This window comes from Dipodomys spectabilis, unplaced genomic scaffold (genome assembly GCF_019054845.1).
Source record: "Dipodomys spectabilis isolate Male_0828 unplaced genomic scaffold, ASM1905484v1 ptg000096l, whole genome shotgun sequence".
Lineage (NCBI taxonomy): Eukaryota > Metazoa > Chordata > Mammalia > Rodentia > Heteromyidae > Dipodomys > Dipodomys spectabilis.
In genome coordinates this window covers 1,058,127-1,082,123 of record NW_024870773.1, presented here as the reverse complement: position 1 = coordinate 1,082,123, position 23,997 = coordinate 1,058,127, and the positions used below count along the sequence as shown (strand labels likewise).

At 54.5% G+C, this 23,997-nt stretch overlaps 1 protein-coding gene across 1 annotated transcript; it reads left to right on the top strand.

Moving 5' to 3' along the window:
- The first annotated feature begins 1,744 nt into the window (after positions 1-1,744).
- On the top strand, positions 1,745-20,446 carry Kcnk1 (potassium two pore domain channel subfamily K member 1). Its single transcript, XM_042686038.1, has 3 exons — positions 1,745-2,141; positions 15,943-16,338; positions 19,207-20,446. Exons 1-3 carry the CDS (start codon positions 1,787-1,789, stop codon positions 19,464-19,466), a joined length of 1,011 nt encoding a protein of 336 aa, XP_042541972.1. The 5' UTR covers positions 1,745-1,786; the 3' UTR covers positions 19,467-20,446.
- Positions 20,447-23,997: the final 3,551 nt, after the last annotated feature.

Below are 23,997 nucleotides of genomic sequence, written 5' to 3'. Positions count from 1 at the left end.
GTGTGTTTGTTCTCAGGGCAGATGGAAAGATCCTTGTGTAAGGTATATTAAATAAGTAGGTTTCATTAGGTAGCAGATGAAGAGAATACCACACACTATTCAGGCAGGAGAAGTTTATTTACCGAACTGCTGCCCCCGCCATGCATGGTGGCAAGGCATGGCTAAAAAGAAAGGGGGCGGCCCACCTCCGCACCAGGACTTATCTAGGCCAGGGACAGGAAGAGGTGTGGCCAGGTGGGGAGGTGTGGCTAAGAGGCAGGGAGGTGTCCCTGTGCATACCTTCCACCCTCCACCTGGTGTGAGTTCCAATCAGAGAGCGGTGATATGAGGGGTGGTTCATTCTGAGTGAGGCAGGAGGGACCTGACAACATACACTGTAAGTCAAAAACCAGTGAGCAGGACGTAGGCATTTCTATGACAACGTGAAGCATGTTTGTCTCTAGAACTTCAGCACGTGCGTGGGCTGGTGTTCCATGAGAAATCCTTCTACTATGTCAAAATTTTGAAAAGCTTTAAAAATAATAAATGAAAGTCAGTTTTCTTTCCTGGCAGTCAGTCCACCACGTAGCTGCAATTGTAAGAATACAAAACACAGTATCTTAGGTATCTGAGATGTGATGCAGGTTAATATTTTTGAGGTCACAGTGCAGATTTTTCAAGGTCAAAGCCATTGCGATGTTTCGGTGCCCTGACTTGATTGGCCCTTCCCTTCTTTGGAGCATTCAGGATGTCCCTAGTTCCTTACTATTTCAGATGTGCATAGGAGACAGCAGATGGATGCATGTTCACATAAGATATGGTACTGTGTCACATGTGGTCCGTGCTCACGTCAGCCTTGTATGTATGTCTCTGTTCTTCTCTGTTTTCCCCCTGAGGACAATCACTGTGCACTTCAGCATCCTCCAAGCCCACCATCTTTTGGGCTGAGTTCTGGCCCTGTGTCCATCACCAGGAGGCGGGCACGCTTGCCCTGCACCCCCTGACTAAAACACACTGGGAAAACTCAGCCTGTGCTGGAAAAGGGTACACTGGACTTTCTCACTTTTTTAAACCCACAAGTCCCAAGGGCACATAAACAAACAAACAAAACCCCAGAGCTCTGGAGACCCAGCCCCCTACCCAAGCTCGGGCCTCCAGGTCCTCCAGGTGCCCTCTCTGGCTGAGGTTTTGCTGGTTTCCTGTCTTTGGCTCCAAAAGCACCCGGTGCAGCTGGCCTGGAGGGCGTGGGGCCTCGGGGCGCCGGCGGCCTCGAGGCGCGGGCAACTTGGGGACGGGGGCTTTGGTGAGGCGGAAATACATGGAGAACTGGGGACGCCAGAATGGGCCCTGCAGGACGCGCGCCCGCACACAAGCACACGCGCTCACACACATATACACGCGCGCATACACACGCACACTCACAGATGCACGTGCGCGCACACTCATGCACGCGAGCGCGCACACGCACACACACCAGGCGCGGCGCACTCACCGGCCACGGCCACCTGACCCGCACCAAGGCTGCGTGCCGGGCTCCGGCGTCGTCGACCCCCGCCCGCTCGGGTCCACCGCAGGCTCGGTTACCTGAGCCGGCCACGTCACCGCCACCTCCCCGCCGCCGTCCGCGCTGCGGGGGTGGGAGAGGCGGGGCGGGAAGGCGCGCGGCAGCCAATCGCGGGCCGGGGCGCGGGGCTCGGGGCGGCGCTGGGCTGGCCCGGGCCGGGCCGGGGCGGGGTCTGCGGCGCGCGGCCCGGGCCTGGGCCTTGGCCTGGCGGCGGCGCGGGCTTCGGCTCCGGCGGCCGGGAAGATGCTGCAGTCTCTGGCCGGCAGCTCGTGCGTGCGCCTGGTGGAGCGGCACCGCTCGGCCTGGTGCTTCGGCCTGCTGGTGCTCGGTTACCTACTGTACCTGGTGTTCGGCGCCGTGGTCTTCTCCTCGGTGGAGCTGCCCTACGAGGACCTGCTGCGCCAGGAGCTGCGCCGGCTGAAGCGGCGATTCCTGGAGGAGCACCAGTGCCTGGCCGAGCCGCAGCTCGAGCGCTTCCTGGGCCGTGTGCTGGAGGCCAGCAATTACGGCGTGTCCGTGCTGGGCAACGCCTCGGGCAGCTGGAACTGGGACTTCACCTCCGCGCTCTTCTTCGCCAGCACCGTGCTCTCCACCACGGGTAGGCCCCGCGCCCGGCGACCCCTCTCCAACCCGCGCCTGGCCCAGGCAACCCCTCTCCAACCCGGCGCCCGGCCCCGCGCCCGGCCCCGCGCCCGCGCCCGCGCCCGGCGACCCCTCTCCAACCGGCGTCCGGCCCCGCGCCCGCGCCCGCGTCCGGCTATCCCTCTCCAACCGGCGCCCGGCCCCGCGCCCGCGCCCGCGCCCGCGCCCGGCGACCCCTCTCCAACCGGCGCCCGGCCCCGCGCCGGCGCCCGGCGATCCCTCTCCAACCAGTGCCTGGCCCCGGCGACCCCTCTCCAAACCGCACCCGGCCCCGCGCCTGACCCCGGCGACACCTCTCCAACCCCCGCCAAGCCCCGCGCCCCGGCTCCGCGTCCCTCTCCAACCCGTGCCCGGCCCGGCGCCCGGCAACCTCTCTCCAGCCCGCGTCCGGCCCGCCGCCCCCCGGCCCTTCCCGGCCCCTTCCGCGGAGACTCGGGTGCCCGCTGTGACGCCCTAGGGGGGCGCGAACCCCCAAAAGGCCGCAGTGACCCCGCACTGTTTTTCGGGGACGCCCCAAGCCACATGGTCGAGTGGGTCGGGTACGTCCTGGAGTCGCCGGCGCTCCCGGGAGCTCACCTTCCTCTTGACCCCGCCATCCCCGAGGACCGAGGCCGCGGAGCCACGACGGCCACTCTTCCCTCCCTCCCTCCCGGCCCACCCCGGGCCCCTGCTGCACGCATGCCTCGGCCCTTTGTGCATGGAAGGTTGTTCCAGGACAGCCCTGGGCTCTGCGGGAGACCTGGAGAGGACAGGGAAGGTGGGAGGAGGGGAGGAAGGGGACTGCACCCCTCCCGACCCTGCCCGCAGGGCACCCGGGCTCAGCAGTTATTTTAACTCCAGCCAGGCAACTTCCAGGTCCCCCTTGGGCAGCCTCAGACACGCAGGACACGTGCTGTCCATCCCCCTTACGCTGCTGCACCCCGGTTAGATCAGGCTCGTGAGGGCTGGTTTTTCCAAGGCCTAGACTGGGGTAGAGGTGGAACCTGCATTTGGTCCTGGAAAGAATCTCAGAGGGCATGCAGCCCAGTCCCCTCCTTTGATCAAGTCTTGAAGAAGCCCATCTCAGCCCGCCCAAGGTCACATGGGGAGCTCCCAGGGTGACCCCGGAGGCAGGGTCTGGTGACCCTGTGTCCTACAGCAGTGTGGCTGCCTCTCTCTCAGCCCCAGCCCTTGACTCAGCCTCACCTGGGACTCCCACCCTTCCTCATCCAACCCCTGGTGGGCACCCCATTCCCCCTTGGGTTATTGATACACAGTCGATTGTTTTGGCAATTACTTGGCTAAATAACAACACCCGATATGACGATCAAAATGTCTGGGGCAAGTCACTGAACAGACATGAGAAGATTCTGTGGTAAGCAGTGGTGGAATTCTAGCTTGTATTGTGATATTAAAGAAACAACAGCAACCTACAACTGTGTTGAATGTAGCTCTAAACAAGACAAACCTGTTCTCCTCCTTGCCAGAGACAGGGCCTGTTTCTCCAACATCTTTGTGGCTTGGCCTCCCTTTTCAGGGCGCCTCCATTTTCTTTACCTACTTTTACTCCTCCAGTCAATCAAGCCGCTTGGCTTTTCTTTCTAGATAGTATTTGTGCTAAGGGATGGTCCTTCATTCTCCACAGAGCTCAGGCTTTCCACAGGGCTACAGGACACTTGCAGCTATGTGGGTCACAGCACGGGGTGAGCTTTGTGAGAATGGCAGCTTTTCTAATGGTACTCAGACACAGGATGGTGTTAGGAGGGAAAAATGTATTTGCTTTTCTGGGTGGGGTTTTCCTCATGTATGATCTCAATATTATATGAACTTAATTACATATCAACCATTAGTTTTTGTCTTGTTTCCTTGGGGAATATTCATGTATTTAGGATTTGCTTATTCTCCTCCCCCCAAAACGCTTTTAATTAGGAAACACGGAAGTTCCTGTAAAAAAAAAAAAGGAGGGGGAGTGGAGGTTTTATTATTGGTATTCAGATTGCATTATAGTTCTTCAGAGAGTTTGGATTCAGCCGAAACAAAGGTTCATTTAGGAAATCAGTGCAGGGGCACTCAGGGATAAGTGGAAAAGTGCCTCACTTTGTCAGATGGGTAGGTCCACACACTCTTGTTATAAATAAATGATTCCAAGTCGAGGGCACTCACTCCTCTTGGTTTTACCTTGGACCATTATTAGACATATTTCATATCCTTGTGGTGCCAAAACTGGTTTTGTGGCAGAAGTTCAGGTAAGTTTCAGCTAAATGCTGGCTGCCTTAGGGAAGTATTTTCTGGAAGATCACCAGACGACCCCTCTCTTTTAGGTAGATGTGCTTAAAACAACAAAACAACAACCACCACTATTCTAGCCCAGCAGACAGCAAGAGCTGAGTAAATTGTCAGCTACTTAATCGGGGATTGTGGTCCTTTCTGCTAACTCAGCGGATTTGTGAATCCTGATGTCAGGGGCTGCCATCATGGTGACAGGTTCATGATGCATTCAGGCCAGAATCACGCACCCCCTACTCCCACCCCCGCCCCAGAAGCACAAGCTTCATTTGTGGGAAGAGTTGGAAGATCTTCATGGCCTGTTTGGAAGAAGTCTTAGCAATGTCCTCCCTGTTCTCCACTGAAGTCTTCCTAGCAGCTGAGCGCCCCTTGACTCCTCATTATGGGGGAACCATGAGATTCATGCCCAGGTGCCTGTCCCCAGAAGGTAGGCTAGTGAGCAAGGGAGCATGCATCTTCTAATAGAAACTATGTGGTCTGGAGGCCTTCAGCAGGGGAAAGGGGGGGGTGGCTTTCTGCTGGACACGGGACCAGCTCCTTGCAGTGGTGGCTCCAAGGGGCCAGGGAGGGGTGAGGAGGAGGCTAAGAAGGGCTTTCCGCTTCTATTGCTTCTTCAGATGTTGGGTGCCCTATTTTGGAGGTGCACTCCATCACCCTTGATTCAAACTCAACATGCAGGTCATCTACAAGGGAATCACAGGAGAACATTCTGAGCTGTTCCAGGAAAGGGGCGTAGCCAGGTGAATGAGATCACGTGAGTTCCTCCATGCCTCATATGGATTCCCGCTCCCCAAGGAGGGGGCTGGGGTATCCACGTGGTACATGAGAACAAGAGGCGTTTCTGAAGTCATCTCCCAGGCTGTCTAACATGGAGCCCTACCCTCCATTTTTAGGAAGCTGCCCTGGCTTTCCGCCTGCCTCCCATTCTGTTCCAGAAGGCAGGAGCACCATGGTGGGTTGGGTACGTCCTAAGCGTTACTGGTTTTCATAAAGAAGGCAATAAGGGGTCACCCTGGATGCACCCTTAGTCTCAGAGTTGCGGTCGGAGGAGAGTATTGTTGTTAGCAACAGTGAGTCTGGTTGTAAGGCGCTTCCAGCACAGAGCAGGTCTGGGCAAATCACGGCTGTGGGCCTGCTGACTGCTGGGTTTTGACTGTCTTGAGCTAACAGTGCTTTTATGTTTACAAACCACTGGGAGGAAAAAAAATCAGAAGAAAAATGATGTTGCCCATCATTGAAGTTTTGTAGCAGTCAAATTTCACGGTCCATTAAAAAGTGTTTTTAGCTGCCAGCAACACTTGCTCATTTCTGAGTTATTCATGGCTACTACAAACATAGCCACAACATCTATAAAATATTTACAGTTGGATCCTTTACAGGATAGGTTTGCTGACCTGCTTGGAAGGAACCTTACTTCCTTTTGCACACTCCCCTTGCAACAACTGAGCTGCTCAGCTGTTCACCCCAGCAGCCACTTCCTAAGACTGGATGGTTAGTGTGGATGTCATGAATTGGGGGCCACACACAAGGCATCTTAGAAGCTGGCTTTATTCAGGTTCTGTCCTTTCCCTGCCTCTTCTGGTCCTTTCTCCTAGCATTGACTGTTCTACCTGCTGGTGCCTATAATGTCTGGTATACTGCTCTATGAGGACAGGTCCAGCCTCCCATTACAGCACTGGCCAGCTTGTATAGAAGCTCCCTGTGTTCCTGTCCCCCCGTTGTTCCCCTGAGTGAGATGCGGACTACCTGCAACCGCTGTGGCCCTCAGCAGCACAAGGACACTTCTCCCTATCTGTCAGTCTGTCCATCTTTGTAAAATATAGAAGGCTTTAAAAGTTTTCTTTTTTTCTTGATAGATCTTAGGTAGAATTTCATTGTCTGGTAGAGGAAACCAAGGCCCAGCTCCATGAGAGGACATACGTAATTTACATAAAACTGTGGAATCTGGGGCCTTGTGCGTGCACCCTGTGCAGTCAGGACCCTCCGTGATCTGGAGGTACTCTGTGATCTGCAGGGAACGGAGGTGTCTGTTCTTTGGGCATTGGGGATGGAGACATGGGCGTCCATTCTTTGAGTGCAGTGATGGCTCACTGGCCCTGTACTGGGCCCTGGGGGCAGTGGAATGAAGGAGAAAAACAATGTCTCTCCCCCTCCCCCATAGGACAGTATGTCAGGGGAGGGCAGGTAGAGTCCTGGAAGTTAGAGGTAGGAGCTGCTTTGTGAGTGCTCATGGGTGACCCCAGGATCGCAGGCCTGGATCAGACAATCCCCCGAGAGCTTTGGTAAGTATATCACCTGTGGAGCTGAGGAGGCGGTGGGTTGGGGGGGGGTGCGGGGGGGGGGGGCTTTGCACAGTCACCGTGGGAGCCATGCGCTGCAGCCAAAGCTGGAATCTGTGGGCAAAGACAGTAAGAATGTCAAGGAACAGAGATGGGTGTAGTGGGAGGGCGTGGGCGTGGCAGGGCCACCACAGCAGGCCGGGCTTGCTGTCCGTGCGTAGGATGCACAGGCAGAGTCCTAATCTGCCAGGTCTTTCACTCAGTTCATGCTGCAGGTTGGGAGGGCAGGGCTAAAGGCTGTGGAGGCCCAGAGTCTGGGCCGCTCGGAGTAGGGCCGGGAAGTGTGGTGAGAAGCCATGGCAGATGGATGGGTAGCAAAGCCAACAGGACTGGCAGATAAGCTGAGTGTGAGATATAACAACCCAAGCCTTCTGTCTGGCCCGCGTCCCTGACAGGTTCTACAGACTTCCTGTGAATAAGGAGGCTCTGTGCATGGGGTCTGGAGCTCAGCCCAGGGACGGTAAGCATGCCATCTCTGACAGGACAGAGGCTTTAATCTGGTTACTCTGCTCAGTGAGGGGCTCCAGGGCCACCTGTCTCCTGCGGTTTCCCAGGATGTCCCACTGACCTGTGGTGTGATGGTGGAGGAGAAAGGCTTCCCAGATTGAGCATTAAAAGAAAAACAGGGCCAGGTGCTGGTGGTGCACGCCTGTAATCCTCCCTACTCAGGAGGCTGGTCTCTAAGGATTGCAGTTCAAAGCCAGCCCAAGCAGGAAATTCCACAAACTCCTATCTCCACCAGAAAACTCAGTGGAGCTATGGCTCAAAGTGGTAGGGCTAGCCTTGACAAAAAGAGCTCAGGGAGATTGCCCAGGCCTTGAGTTCAAGCCCTGTGACTGACAAAAATGAATAAACAATTAGAAAAGAAAACCAGATAGGAAGGGAAAAGGTAGATATTTCAGGGTGAGAATGTGTGTTCTCTGGGCGCATGATGCATTCTAAATAGTCTTCAGTCACCTTCTGTCCTGAAGGGGAACATCTAGACTATGTATTGTTTTCCAGTTAATATGAGAGGCTATGTGGAAAACTGGGGGAAACATGAGAAGCATGTGCTTTGTGCTTAATCAAGTCAGCAGCAGTATTATCTAGTGTTTGATGTGGTCTTTTCATACAAAGTTCACATTTTATGTAGTTCAAAGGATAGCAACAAGTAAATATGTTGAGCACGTTGTTTTAGGAGTAGGCAATGGAGTTAGCAGGGAGGGGACTGGGGTGATTCTGACTATAGGAGATGAAAAGACAAGTATGCACTTAACTATTTGAGGAGAGGTGTGAACATTCAGTAGTGCGGCAGCTCAGGTGGTTCTAGCATCCTCTCCCTTGGTGACTGAGGCTTGGGATGAGGAGGGAAAATGAGGCGTTCTCAGCTAGAATGAAAAGGTTACAGCGTTCTTGGGAGCGGGCTTCTTCAAGTGCTCCAGCGCTGTTAACAAGGTGCTCAATTATTTAAACACCTCGGTTAGATGGATTAAGTTAATTAAAGATTCCGGAGAGGCTGCTCTGTAGCTGCCTGCCTGCGCGTCACTGCGTGCCAGGTCCACTCAGGGTGTGAGCCCCCCTCCCTGCCGGGAGCTGGCAGAGGCAGCCTGCCACACACCCAGCAGATGCCCTGTGGAGGGCATGGTGTGGGCTGGAGGGGCCTCCAGCTCCCTTCCCACTGCCTCGAAGCAGATGATGCTTGTGGGCCCAACCCACCATGATGGCACGGAGGAGGAAAGGCTAAATTTTCAAAATAAGTGGGCCTGCCCCCTGACGCCCCTGCGTCTTCACCCAGAACCAGCCCGCTTCACAGGACACTGCACTGTCTGGGTGTGTGGTGGGGTTGTATCTGCCAGGCAGTGTCCATCCTGAGTGACTTCCAGCAGGATCAGTGCCATCAGAAGGCCCAGCCTGCTGTTGTGCAAATAGAGACTTGTGAAGTTCTTTCAGGAGAATTATTCTGTGGATGTGATGTAGACCAAGCACAGGTGGGGACAGCAGGTGTTGGAGCTTCAAGCTGAGGCCTGGAGCCTGCCTCCTCCTCAGCAAAACTGGGGCAGGGATCTGTCGAGCCCAGGCGGGGCCTCTGGGAGTTCTGTGCAGGAGGTCTGTGCCAGAGGTCTGGCCCAGCTGGAACCTTGTGGCCCGGCTCTTTGAGTCAGCATTGGGTTCCCTGTCTGGGGATTCATGGGGAGCCAGATGGGGGAAGGGTCAGTCACATGACTTCAGTGTGCAGCTGGCCAGCTGGGGCGTCCCTGGGGAAACAAGGTGTGGAGAGCTGGGGTGGGGACCATCTATGCAGAACACCTGCCCAGGGGTGCAGCGCCTGTACACAGAGCATGTAGACCAGCCCCACCTGCAGGCTTCGGAGGCTGAGAGAGGTGGAGTGAGGAGCACAGGAGAGGTGAGGGGTGAGGGGCGCAGGAGAGGTGAGGGGTGAGGGGCGCAGGAGGGGTGAGGGGCACAGGAGAGGTGAGGGGTGAGGGGCGCAGGAGAGGTGAGGGGTGAGGGGCGCAGGAGAGGTGAGGGGTGAGGGGCGCAGGAGAGGTGAGGGGTGAGGGGCGCAGGAGGGGTGAGGGGCACAGGAGGAGTGAGGGGTGAGGGGCACAGGAGGGGTGAGGGGCACAGGAGGAGTGAGGGGTGAGGGGCACAGGAGGGGTGAGGGGCAGAGGAGAGGTGAGGGGCAGCACAGGAGAGGTGAGGGGTGAGGGGCGCAGGAGAGGTGAGGGGTGAGGGGCGCAGGAGAGGTGAGGGGTGAGGGGCGCAGGAGAGGTGAGGGGTGAGGGGCACAGGAGAGGTGAGGGGTGAGGGGCACAGGAGAGGTGGAGGGAATTACCTTTGCCCGCAGAGCCCTGGGTATAGGAAACCAGGGCCTCAGAATGCAGGCTCCCGGACCTGAGCTCCAGGCTCCGGGCTCTGCCTCCAGCTCCAGCTCCAGCTCAGGCTCTGGGAACTGGAGACGGCAGCCCACCACCTGGAGGAAGGCTATGTGCAGCCACACTGGCACTGTGTATGGGAGAATGTGCTTTGGCTGTGTGTGTGTGCATGTGCGTGTGCACATGTGTAGATACAGGTGGTGAATACTCAAGGACAAACCCCAGGTCTTTGTCCGCTCTCCTCCCCAGGCCTCTGTGGGTCACCCAGACCTGGGCCTGGCCTTGGGTCATCCGTGGCTCTTTGAACAGTGGATGGGTCAGTCTCCTTGGGTCATTCATGGCTCTTAGAAGGGCCTCATTGGTTGGTCAGTTTCCTCGGGTCATCTGTGGCTCTGTGAAGGGTGGACTGGTCAGTCTCCTCAGGTCATCTGTGGCTCTGGGGAGGGTGGACTGGTCAGTTTCCTTGGGTCATCCGTGGCTCTTTGAGGCCCTCTGGAGAGATGTGGCACCCCAGGCTCTCATGGATCAGGTCTCTAGGGAGTAATAAGTAAGTTCTGTCATAATATAACTTCAACTCACAGCAAGGCCTCGACCACACCCTGCTCACTAATTAAGCGGCTGAAGTGTGACTTGGATGGGTCTCACTATTCTCTAGCCTTTAAAAGGAACCCAGCATCCAGTTTTGTTTCTATTTCCTTCAGTTGTTCAAAGTACCACATTCTAAATAAAGTTCTTTGCATTTGGTCAGTATTCAAGGTAACTCCAATGTGCTGGGAGCAAGGACATCTGCTTCTCTTCCTTCTCTTAGTAGGTTTGGGTTGTCTAGGGTCACTGGATGTCACAAACCCACTGCCCTGGAGCTGGGGTGATGGAGCCACAGAGCGGGAGCTGTGGGTATGTGGAGGAGAAGTGGAGCTGAGGGATGTGGAGGGGAGACCACACTCAGTACATTTGTAATCTTACTCCGTCTTATCTAATGGGATTCTTTTCTGGTGTTGGGGATGTCACCAAGAGCCTTCCCAGGCCCCTGAGCCCCGTGAATTTTAGGAAAGCTAAATGCAGGATTGGATCTGCAACTTTCCTCTTTGCTACTTCGTTGGGAAGGTATAAGCTCCAGGCGCTGGGCTGGTTTGACAGCTCCTGGGCCAGTCTGAGACTGAGGCAGCAGAGCTGACCCGCCACCCAGCCTCCGCAAGCCCTGGTGCTGACAGGCTGTGGCCCTGAGGGCCCCATGTGAGTCTGGGCCTCTCCCATCAGGTTCACTGCCCCCTCTGAGGAGTTAGTGCGCTGAGGAGACTTGGTGCAGAACTTACCTGCAACAACTGGGAAGCAGGACTTCCAGGATTCACAGAACACTGCCGGACAGCTGGAGTGCTGGGCCTGAGGCACCACGGCCCTTCCCGGCAGCTCTGCTTTCTCCCAGCCGTCTGCCGTGTGCGCCTCTAACCCCGAGAAGGGAGCTTTGCCTGCAGCCTGTCCTCTGAGCATCAAGACTGCTAACCATAGTGGACACTAATTCTCTTCCTCTCCCCCTAGCCACCCACAGTGGGGTGCCAAGGACGGCTTCCCCTGAACTGGAGGAAGCCGCCGTGCTTGCTTAGCTTTTGAGGAACAGGGTCAGCACGCCGCTTGCCCAGGGTGACCCGGCTCGCCACACTCCACCTCCCTTGAGTGACCGAGTTTTCAGTCCAGCAGTGGAGACCAGGAAGTGCTCCTGGGCCACAGCCCCACTGCTGGGCAAAGAGCCTGGGATCCTCCCGGAATTCCTGCCCACACTGCAGGGGTAGACCAGCCACCCACAGCAAAGCCCTGGAGCTCTGCTCAGGACTACCTGGGAGCCAGTCCCTCCTCTCTACTGGGCCCCACAGAAATGATTCTTGTTTAGCTCTTCATGCTGTTGCTGGGATTAAGCTCCGAGGCTCGTGGTCTCAGGCGGCCCCTTCGTTCACTGCTGGTGTGCTAGCACCTGAGACATACCTCCGCTTCTGGCTTTTTGCTGGTAGAGTCTCATGGGTTTGTCTGCCCCGGCTGGCCTGGTGGAACTTGGGCCCTCAAGTCCCTGCCTTCAGGAGCCGAGGCGGATGTGAAAGGGCATGCGTGGGGAGGGGGGAGAAGGTTCGCTAGGTTCCCCACGGCAGAGCTCACCTCACTGGCGTCTCGGTGGGCGCTGCCTCCGCTGGATGCAGCCAACGAGCCATGATTGAATGAATCATTTAATCCCGGAGCAGGAAGTGGTTATCTGGAGTCTGCTCCTCACAAAGCCGCTGCAGGGGAGACAAGAGTTGGTGGGTTTGTCAGAGGGTTGTGTGCTGACACACTGGAGGGGCTGTTGTCCCCGCCACAGAGCACATCTTGGGTTACTTGAAAGGACTTCTGAGCAGGAAGGGGAAGGGATGGGCCAGCCGCAGGAAGGTGGAGAACAGAGTGCTTGTGGCCACAAGTGGTTTTCTTCCAGAAAAGAAATACCCTTGAGGTTAACAATTGACTTTCACCTCCTAGGCTAGTGTCTGTAGTTCTTTGTTTCCTTGCAAATGAAGTACAATTCTACTTTAATTAGAGCAACAGGACTGGCAAGGTTTCGGCCTACACTTCCTGTTATTGAGGACCCTCAGGGTGGCTGGCTGCACACAGGTGGGAGGAGCTATTCTTGCCTGGGTCTGAGAGCGGGGCTTATGTCCTATTTTCCTGCACTGGGTCATCCAGAGATGGTTTGCTTTTGCGTCCACCACATGGAGCAAAGGAAAATGAAGACACCGCTGCGGGCATGGTGAAGTGGGGTTCACCTAACACAGGTGCATGGGGCACCTGCCCCGCGGAGTTCCCCGGGGAGAAGATTAAGTCCTGAGTTGTTGGCACAGCTTCCATGCTTGGGGGAAAGCCCGGGGCGTGAATGATAAAACCCTGTTCTCCGCGCACTGCACTGCACTCCTCGGGGAAGCCTTTGTCACATCCTAATGTGCAAACCTGAGTCCTGATGGCTGCAGGATAATTATGTCAAACCTAAGCGGAGCCCTGGGAAAGAGGCAGGCAGCTGAGCACTGCTTTGTGTTGATTCCAGCTGCTGGGGCTTTGGGCGAACTAGGTCTGCTGTCTCCAGGGATTCCTGGCCTCCCTTCACGTCTCTCCTCAGCGTGCAAGCTCCAAAGCAATAGGAACAGGACAGGAGAAGCATGCTGACATTCGAATTGTGATGCCCCCCCTCCAGCTGCACTGTTTTCTGCAGTTACCAGTCCTGGGGTCTGTTGACAGCTCTTCCTGCAGATGTGCCAGGGTGAAGGGCAGGCAGAGGGAACAGGTGTGTGCAGGTGCAGGTGTGCAGGCTGGTATGAGGTCTGAGTGTGTCCACTGCCACAGCCTGTCCACAGAAAGCTGCTGATGCCTTCGAGAGGTTTCTGTGGGCTCAGCCCCCAGGTGGAGGAAGAAGCTCCATCCACCTTGCTATTTGCTGAGCAGAGGATACGCTTATTCAGGAACTTTGACTCAGGAACAGCAAAGGGGAGCTCAAGGGCTTGGAAGAGGTCCAGGTGAGTGTCTTACCTGGAATCCTGGTCCCAGCTGAGGCTGCAGGAAGAGCTGGCAGAGCACGGAGGTTCCCTGGCCAGAGACGGTCTCGTGACTGGGACCTGCAGTCCCAGGACATGCTCGGCCGTGGAGAGAGGGGATGGAGTGTCCAGCTTTGACGAGTTCTCCTCCATCTCAGTCCTGTCCTCCTGGAGCCAGGACTGCAGGCCAGAGATGTCCTGACCCTGTCTCCCAGGGCGATGATATTGGGCCTGGTGAGGTGGCTGAGCCCTCACCGGGGCTCCAGAGCCTGAGACCTGGGGCTAGAGGAACTCTGAGTGGTTGTCTTTAGTCTTGGAAACAGCTGCCTCTCATGTTTTTTCTTGCCAGTGGGCCAGCTGTTATCCCGCTGGTATCTTCTGCACCCCTCACCCCTCTGTGGCCGGCACTGGCTCTCCTTGTGTTCTCTAGGGGAAGCACTGTCCCCAGGTCTGGGGACAACAAAGCCTGGCAGTGTCTCCTACCTGTCATCACAGTGACTCCAGAGGCTGAGATCTGAAATGTTCCAGCCTCTCCTGGGCAGGGGCAAGGATGACAAACCAAGAGTCTCTGACTTCCAGTCATCAGCATGAAGCTGGAATCAGAGGCTTTCCCAGTAACATCTGCTGAACCTGCTGCCAGTGGCTCACACCTGTTATTTTAGCTACTCAAGGGGAAGATATTAGGAGGACGGAAGTTCGAAGCCAGCCTGGGCATGCAGCCCGGGCAGAAAAGTCTAAGAGAGTCCGTCTGCAAAACAACCAACAAAAAGTCTGGTTGGAAGCTTGGCTCAAGTGGCAGAGTGCCAGCCAAGTAAGTAAGCTGGGGCGAGCATAGCTCTGATTCCAAGTCCCATGCCACTTCTAGGTTTCTCAGCTTGAATGCTATTTGCCACATTGTCACTGTCTGTGTTTGAATGCCATGTTCAAAGTTAACCATGGCATCCCAGGAGCTGTGGGGAGTGTGGGGATCAGACGGATATAGGACCAATAGTCAGATTTGGGGGCCAGAACCCTGGCCTTGGGCTCCCTCAAGGGTGGCGTATGTGGACAGACACATACCTTTGCACCTCTAAGAAGCCCTGCTGTGGCCCTCTGTGCTGGCATGGCTGGGAGGCTTTCCTACCTACACACTCCTGGGCCTGGGATGGAGCTGGGGATTCGGGTCTGCCACGGAGGGATTCTTGGAGTAGTTTATTTTTAAACAAGATACACTTTCAAGATCCGGTTTGGAAACAAACGTTCAATTACATTTGTGCCTGCCACTTTCTTGGAATCTGATTTCCTAAGAAACACAGGAGCTTGGCTTCCGCTTCAGCTGACTTGCCCTGGCTTATTAGAACATCTGAGAGGAGGCATTCATGGGGCTTGACAGAGGGCAAGGCCGGCACACCTCCTGCCCCACTGGCTTCTCTCTCCTGGCCTTTGTTGGATGAAGAACCCCTTTGAAGGGATTTGCGATGGACTCAAACCAAGACCGAAGGGTTTACATACTTGTTTGGGGGAGTTCGTGGCATGTTTGAATGTTTGGAAATGATTGTCTGGAGAAAAAAAAACAAACTGTATGGGTTTCTGAGATCCCATGTCAGTAGTTTCCATTTAAACTGGGCTGGTGGCTCATGCCTGTAATCCTAGCCACTCAGGAGGCTGCGATCTGAGGATGCCAGTTCAAACCAGCCCGGGCAGGAAAGTCCATGAGACTTATCTCCAGTTAACCAAAAAGCCAGAAGTGGAGTTGTGTCTTAAGTGGTAGAATGCTTAGCCTTGAGTGGAAAAAGCTCAGGGACAGCGCCCAGGCCCTCTGTTCAAGCCCCAAGACACACATTTCCCTACACGCTCACACCCACACACACACACACACACACTCATACATACACCCTCACTCATACACACACACACACACACACACACACACAGGAGGGATGGGTCCACTGAGTGACTCACTGAGCTTCCTGCAATAATTGAGTGCACATCAGTGCTGTACCCTCCCTCTGCGCGCGCGTGCGCACCCGCGCGCGCACGCGCGCGCACACACACACACACACACACACTCTCCCTCCGCCCTCTGCACACACGCCCGCCCTCCATCTGCACACACATACCATTGGTTCTCCTCACACACCTTTATTTTCAGTGATTCCTGGAACGTTCCTGAGTCATCTGTTGGCAGTGGAGAGGAGGCTGGGAGACACTAGGGTGGAGTGGGGAGGGAGGGAGGGAGTGGCCCGGGGAAAGGGCATCTGGGATGAGTTTTCTCATGTGTGACGTGTGGACCTGTCTTGTAATGGCCTTCTTGATTAGCCTCAGGGCAGAGCCTACACCATAGACTGCTGTGTAGGAAGTGCTGGTCAGAGTTTATAAAGAACAGTAGATTTAGTCAGGTGTGGTAGCAAGTGACTATAATCCCAGATACTTGGGAGGTAGCAACAGGAGAATTTGGGATAGAGGTCAGCTCAGGCAAAGACCTTTTCTCAAAACAAAAGAGCTGGGCATGTGTTTCATATGGTAGAGTACCTACTATAAGGCCCTGGGTTCAATCCCCAGTAGAGGATGGGGGGGGAGGGGGGAGGTGGAGATTAGAGATTTCCCAAAGGCGTGGTATCACTTTTTGAATTTTACCAACAGTATCCAGGCACCTTCAAAGGATGAGACCTAAGTCCATGTCTCTGCTGCTTTGGGAGGAGTGAGGCCAGACTGCAGGCCACATGTGAGCTGCCCGCTGCCCCGGCCTCCTGTCCACTCAGCTTTCTCTCCCTCAGGGTATGGCCACACCGTGCCCTTGTCAGACGGAGGCAAGGCCTTCTGCATCATCTACTCGGTCATCGGCATTCCCTTCACCCTCCTCTTCCTGACGGCCGTGGTCCAGCGCGTGACCGTCCACGTCACCCGCAGACCCGTCCTCTACTTCCACATCCGCTGGGGCTTCTCCAAGCAGCTGGTGGCCATCGTCCACGCCGTACTGCTGGGCTTCGTCACCGTGTCCTGCTTCTTCTTCATCCCGGCCGCTGTGTTCTCCGTCCTGGAGGAAGACTGGAACTTCCTTGAATCCTTCTATTTCTGCTTCATTTCCTTGAGCACCATCGGCCTGGGTGACTATGTGCCGGGGGAAGGTTACAACCAGAAGTTCAGGGAGCTGTACAAGATCGGGATCACGTGTAAGTACCAGGGCCCCAATCTGCCCAGCCCCCTCCCGGCAGCCCCTCCACTCTCTTCCTCTCCCGGCTGCAGCCTTCTCTTAGAGAAGGCTCCTGCCTTGTCCTCACACCTTCTTAGGACCCATCAAAACTCCCATGCAAGCTGGCACCTGTAATCGGGAGGCTGAGGTCTGAGGATCACAGTTCAAAGCCCTCCTGGACAGGGAGTGGAGCTGGGGTCAAGTGGTAAAGTGGAAAAAAAAAAAAAGCCAAGGGACAGCGTCTACTACCTGAGCTCAAGCCCTAGTGGTAGCACAAAATCCAAAACTAAACCTTCTTGCAGAAACTCGATTACTTATTTTTTCCCCACTCATCTCAAAATTACTTATCCATTGCTAAATCAAAAGATAAGTCAGTGCAAACTGTTTCATGCAGCAAGAGCTTGATGGCCAGCTGTCATGACTGAACTTCCCTGCTTTGTTAGGGATCATGAGCACAAGAAAACGAGGCCTTGGATCTAGACAGCACCTATCCATCACGTTCTTGACCTGTCCAGGACATTCTAGCCACACTCGGCTGTCTTAAGTGTCCATCCGGTCCCTTCTCAGAGCAGTTGCCTGGCATTCCGTGCATTCAGAAACATGGAAGTTAGATGGCAGGCTATTCGTAACTTTACAGTGATTCTTGTTTTTAATTTGACACATTTTACAAAGCTTAGGATTCCATTTAAGAGGAATCTCTCTCTGTCTCCTGTCTCTCTCATGTTGGTGGTGGGGCTTGAATTCAAGGTCTCTTCTCTTGCTTAGCGTTCTCACTCAAGGCTGACCACTTGATCCACACCTCCGCTCCTGGCTTTTTGCTGGTTAATGGAGCTAAGAGTCTCATGGACTTTTCTGTCTGTCCCGGCTGACTTTGAACTAGGATCCTCAAATCCCAGCCTCCTGAGTAGCTAGCACGCAGTTTCCTTTCTGTGTGAGTTTTCCCCGGGGTGCAGTGTATGAACCTCTGGTGCTGATGGTCACAGAGCTTCTGTCTCAGGGATGTTGGCTTTGTGACTCACCTGCCCAGGCCAAGTCTTCCGGGACCCACTGTGTTACGCAGGTCTCAGGTTCCAGCCCCGGCCCTGGCCTGTCCTCTCCATGTGTCGGAAGGCTCTGTGGGACCTTGTACATGTTCACATATGCACCAAGCGCAGGTTCCTGGGAACAAAGCCTTTCTCAGAAGCCTTCAGTGGTGTGTCTCCCAGTCCCTAAAGATTGTTTTAGCATCCACACTAGTCTTTGCCAGTGGGCTTCTCTCCCACCTACTCCTCCTCTGACCAGATCCTTCTCTCTTGGGGATATGGAGTGGAGGTTTTTTATTTTTCTTCTTGTTTCCACTTTTTGGACTTTGATATTTTTCCAAGAAGTTGATGGCTTGGCCCCAGATGAATTGTCCTCTTTGTGACTCACAGAACATAGTGACCAGGCCGTCCAGATGTGTGCAGGCCTGTGCCGTCACGGTCACCATAGTGACCAGGCTGGCCTTCCTTCCAGGGGGTGGTGGCAGCCACAGGAATTATGGGGTGGGTTTTTTTGTTGTTATTGTTTGGTTGGTAGGTTTGTTTTTCTGTGTGTGAATTCCAGCAATATAAACATTACTTTTGCTTTTAAGGATGCAGGTAATTATTTAGTTTTTACCATCACCTTCCATTTCTTCATGTCTTAGGCAGTAGAATGCAGGTGTGGGTGTGCTGGCGGGCTGTGCCTTACTTCATGATCTATGCATGTGTGACTGGCTGGCCGGCTGTGCATTTCATTGTGACAGGTGGTGGTGTGTGTGTGTGACCCCCTCGCCAGCCGGCTGTACATTTCATCATGACTTGGGCAGTGGTATGTGTGTGTGACTGGCTGGCCAACTGTACATTTATCGTGACTTGTGTGGTGGCGTGTGTGTGTGTGTGTGTGTGTGTGTGTGACCAACTGTACCCTTCTCTGCTGTCTACCTCACACCAAGTCCTCGCATGGCCCCTGTCACTTCTCACAGAGGAACATTGTTCCAGACAAGGCACCCGGAGCTGGTTTAAGCTCTGAGTGCAAGGTCAGCTTGGCTGCCCGGCAACTGAGTGTCCCCAATGAGACCCCGAAGTTCTTGTCAGAAACCTGTGGGATGTCTGCCACTGTTCAGAGTCAGGTACACAATGAGGAAGCAATGTGGCAGATCACCACTTTGTAAATCACAGGGAAGCCAGTGGCACAGTGCATTTGTACCCAAACCTGTAGTTGAACTTAGTGGCTATCAAACCAGTTGTCCTTTACCATGATTTAAAAATTTGTTTTTGGAAGCTGAGGTTTTGAGAATGTTGAGACTAACTTAAAACTAACACATTCTGTTGCCAATTGTAAGAACTAGCAGTCAGAAGCAGCAGTGCTCCTTTAAGCATAAGAAACCAGCCAGGTACCAGTTACTCATGTCTGTAACCCTAGCTGCTCAAGGAGGCCGAGAGCTGAGGGTCGCAGTTTGAAGCCAGTACAGGCAGGAAATCCATGAGACTCTTCTCTCTAACCAGCAAAGAGCTGGAAGAGCGTTACTATGGCTCAAGTGGTAGAACACCAGCCTTGAGTGAAAGAGCGGAGGGACAGCAATGTTTCTGTGAGCCCCTGTTTCTACGTCTCCCAAGGGGTGATGGGACCCTCTGTGTGCTTGTTAATGTAGTACAAGTTCACCTGCGTTGTCTCTCACTTGAAACTTCCTTAGAAATCAGAACACTTGCCCTCGTGTTCTCCTCAGCGCCCCTGTCCTCCTCAGCCCCCCTGTCCAGAGGGTTAGGGTTGAGTCTCTGGGTACTGGACTCAGCCACAACAGGACTGGGCGGTGCTGAGATGCTGCTGTCCTGTCCCGTCCGCACAGGCTACCTGCTACTGGGCCTTATTGCCATGCTAGTGGTTCTGGAGACCTTCTGTGAGCTCCACGAGCTGAAGAAGTTCAGGAAAATGTTCTATGTGAAGAAGGACAAGGATGAGGACCAGGTGCACATCGTGGAGCATGACCAGCTGTCCTTCTCCTCCATCGCCGACCAGGCGGCTGGCCTGAAGGAGGACCAGAAGCAGAATGAGCCTTTCGTGGCGACCTCCTCCCCTGCAGATGCCGATGGCTCTGTGAACCACTGAGGGACAGGGTATGCTGGGGGTGGGGCGCAGGGAGCCTCACTGCTCCATCCCGGGCACTGGGACCTGAGGAGGAGCCTCTGTCTCATCCATTTCCGTGAGAATACAAAAGCCAAGACGATGCTGTCCTAAGAAATACTTACTGTTGGCAATATTTAGAAAGTAGAGCAGAGGAGATGTTGAGTCTGAAGGGTGTCAGTCCCTGGGGGGATGGATGTGTTCTCTTAATTCACATGTGGCAAAATAATCTCTGCTTCACTAATAGCAGGTGAGTACTTGAAGCAATATCTGCGGTGAAGACAGCAGATTTTATACTTTTCATTGGGGATGCTGGTATTTGCATAGGAATCATTTAGCTGGTGGCTAAGCAGCAGCATTTATATTTAAAAGCAAAAAAGACACATAGACGTGTTTTATAAATAGGTTTTAAGTGTCCTGATTTGCATGTGCCTAACGAAAATGATTATTTTTGTAGAATCTAAGTTCCACCTACTATTTATAACAAATAGGTTACCACTAACTATGTACATAGAACATATAAATATGTTTATAACCTGTACATCTGGTTTAGCTCAGCAGGCCTTCTTGTCTCTCTTAATCCAGGAGTATAGATAGTTTTTCTTTTGATCTCTCTTTCTATTGAAGAATCCAGGATTTTTATGGTAAGGGGAATGATAAACTTGAGAGTGAATAGCCATTTGTGTTCTACTACAATGAATGCTTCTAACCTGTGGCAGATAGGGTAATATCAGATGCCCAAAATATATATTTTATATATATATAATATATTATGTATTATTTTGAAGGAGAGAAGCGATAAACAGGATTTGTGGGAAGGCAAAGATGTTTGTTATAACTTATAGCCGCCTATACTAAAGCACAGAACTTGGACACCGGTGTGCCAAGTGAACAGGTTTCTGTACATCACTCTGAGCATCCTCACTTTAGAAGCTGAAATAAATTGAAACCATGGCCAGTTGCAATCCTGCGTGTTCGTAAATCAACTGCTTCCCCCTGGACAGAATACAGATACCTACAAGATGGAGAATGGTAGACGCTTCGCTGTCCAGCTGCCCCTAACTGGGCCTCGGTGATGGTGGGCTGCTACCTGGCAGTATCCCAGAGCGCCCCAGGGGACCACCGCGCCCCTCCTCACCCCATAGCTTGTGGCATCCTCCAATCAGGCAGCTGTGATACGGGGGGAAGGGGAACATGCTGCAGCCCCCTCCCTCCTGTGCCTTCTGCCAATGTGCATGCCAGCTCAGCTGAGCTCTTCTCCGTGGTGTGGGGCTGCCTCTGCACCCCTGGGTGGGTGAATGAGGGGTCACACCCCTCCACAGCCCTCGAGCTGCTGCCTGGCGGGCGACCCTTCACTCCCACCTTGGGTGCTGCTGCTGCCTGAGCCATGCCGCCGGGCTCCACGATGGAGGGAGGGCTGCATGTCTGGACACAGACTCAGAGGAGGCAGGAGCCACTCGGCGGGAGTGGTATGTGCTATGTGACCTGGCCAGGTCTGCCTTGGGCACTCACCCACTGCTGGGGGGTGGGGACGGGAGTGGTTTGGGGGTCCACTGGGCTTAGAGCCCAGACACCTGAGCGGCCAGCCTGGGGCAGGCAGGAAAAAAAAAAAAATGGCTGGCTTTCCACAGCTGCAGGCCATTAACAGAGGAGAGTCCAAAGTGCAGAAAACACGGAAGCTTCTGAGTCAGGCTGTCATTAATAAGTAACCCAGTGGCATCACATTCTAGAAGCGTCGAGTCTGTGCGAGTCCTTCCGTCTGCTTGTTTGTTTTGGGGGACCGGGGTTGGAACTTGGGGCCTTGTGCTTATCCCTTGAGTCATACCTGACCTTTGTGGCTGGTAGAGGCTCTCTTTTACCTGGGGCCAGCCCTGGACTGCAGTCCCCCTATCCGTGCCTCTGAAATAACTGGAAACACAGAAGTACACCATCATGCCTGTTTGGTTTTTTTTTGGTGTGTTGAGATGGGGTCTGATTAACATGTTGCCTGGATTGGCCTCCAAACACAAGCCTCCTGGCCTCCTGAGTTCTGCTCCCCATCCTGCTTGGGGCATCCGGGATCACAGCAGCTCACAGAGGTGAGCTGCTCATGCTGCGTGTGTGTAATGAGATGGTATTGGAGCAAGCTTTGTGCCCGACACCCCATTGGAGGGGGAGCGTCCTCCTGGGGCCAGACAGGTGCTGCCCTGTGCCCTGGGGGAGAGGCTGGTCCACCAGAGGAGACTGGAGACAGTGCCTCCACTGTGAAAAGAGAAACTGCTGGGGCCCTGGGCAGGGGGAGGGGTGGGAGGGGGAGGGGGAGGAGGGATAGATGGAGGGGGAGGGGTGCAGGGGAGGCGGGCATGGGGGAGGCAGGGAGGATAGGGGAGAGGTGGGCATGGGAGAGGGGGTCCAGCTATGATGTAGCCCATGTGGGCCCAGCGGGCTGGAGCTATGGTAGCTAGCCGGAGGCCACAGTGAGGACCAGGCCTTCAGGTGGGTGTGCCAATGCAGGTCCTGCCTCGGCGGGCACCAGTGTGTCAGGCCGTTCCCACTGCCTGTGCATGGCAAGGTCCAGAGCCTCCGTTTTCCAGGGCAGCCGGGGCTTGAAGGTCGCTGATTTTGAAGCAGCAGACATAATGTGTGTTAGGACAGACCTAACTGGAAGTGGGAGTTCTCAGTCTCCCAGAAGCCCCCTGGACGCAGGCCACAGCGTGGGCCACGGACGCGGGTCACAGATGTGGGCGGTACAGACCACCAATGAGTGCTGGTGAGAGATTCGCGGGGTTTGTCAGACTGTGTCTTGCTTGGTCTGCCTCAGGCTGCAATGCCCGCCCCCCCCCCCCCCCCGCATGCTCCGCCCCCTGCAATCACACAGCCTCACCCTCCATGTTCACAGAGGGATTCCTTTCGGAGCTGAAGACGTAGATGAGCAGGAGAAAAAGGGAACTCTTTTCTGAACAAATTCCTTGTGATTTCAGAGGGGGAAAAATGTGCTCAATTAGCCAATTAAGATAGCGATCCACCTTTCCCCTGGTAATGTTCACATTTGCTACGCTCATGGCCTTCTCTTGGGGAGGGGGTTCCCTTTGGGACAGAGGGTGCAGAGGTGTTCAGAGGACACTGAGAGAGTTCCTCAGACACTTAACAGTGGAAATTACAATGATGCACTATTACCAAACTGTGTGCATTGAAGGTGTATGTTTCTTCCAAGGAGCATTTGAAGCAATCGGCTTGGGGGGGAGGGGGCAGAGGGAGGGCTGTTTTGTTTGTTTTGTTTTGTTTATTACATGATCCTGGTCGCTTTCTGGAAAGCTCTCTCAGGCTGGTTATCTGATATTCCCAAGGGTGGTACCTTTGCTGTCACCCAGACGCAATTGCCAAACTTGTGTAAGTAACATATTTCTGTTATTTTAAGGGACAAGATAACTTTTTGTTTCCAACATGCAAATCTACTTTCACGGATATAAATTTGTATTTAATTTCTATTTCTAAGCGGTGGCTGGAAAGCTGAGCTGACCACCGGCTGCCGATGCCTTTGGAGGCCATGGGGTCCTGTGCAGTCCTGCCTGCTCTTTACCTTTGGAGGCCGTGGGGTCCCTGTGCAACCCTGCCTGCTCTTTTCCGTTGCTTTGGGTCCAGTGCTGGTTTGGATCAGAGCCCTGTCCTGTGCCCTCCTGTAAGTCCTAAGCACCCTCCAGGGAGCACTAAGCACCCCCGGCCAAGCACCTGGTACCCGGTCGGAGGGGGTGCATTGACATTTAGCTGGTCTGGGGCCTGCTTCCCTCCCGAGGGTCAGTGCTGACCAGGCCAGACAGCAGTTCACCACTGCCACAAGCAGATCCACCTGTGTGTGGGCCCCTCTCCCAAAGCTGGTCCCCTGGGTCTAGAGAAACCGGGGGTGGCGTCTGCCCGGCCCCCGTCCTGGGGCAGGTAAGCAGAGCTGGGTGTCAACTGAGCTCTGGGAATGGAGAGGACCACACAGGGCTTCGAGGAGGGGTCCAAGGAAAGAGATGAGCGCTCCACATGGGCTTCCTGCTTTCCTGGTGACACCGGTTCTGTCCCTGGGTCTCACCTCTGCATATGTCTGTCTGTCTGCCTAAAGCAAAGAGAAGCCTCCTTACTTACAAGGTTGGTTGGATGCACAGAGCCCGGTAGACATCCTGATGAGCATGGTGGCACCCAGCAGAGGGGATGAGAAGAGGACGGAGGGAAAGCCCGAGGCCGTCGGAGGAGGCAGAAGACAGAAAGACACACTGTTTATAGAGAGCTGGTGAGTTCATCTGAGCGTGGAGCTCCCTGAGTTCCTGTGTTCTAGGCGGTGACTGCCCACCATGTTACAAAATCAACAAACTGGCTCCTAAGGGTGAGGTGCTCCCTCCACAGGGAGATGGCGGAAGAGAGAAAGTAAGTGCACCCAGAGTTTCTCACTGTCATCCAATCCCCAGGCCCTGAGGCAAGTCTGGCTGCCCTGAGGGTCGTAGCGGTGAGAGGGAGCTCACAGGAAGGGAGGCTCACGGTGGGTACAGGTTTGGGG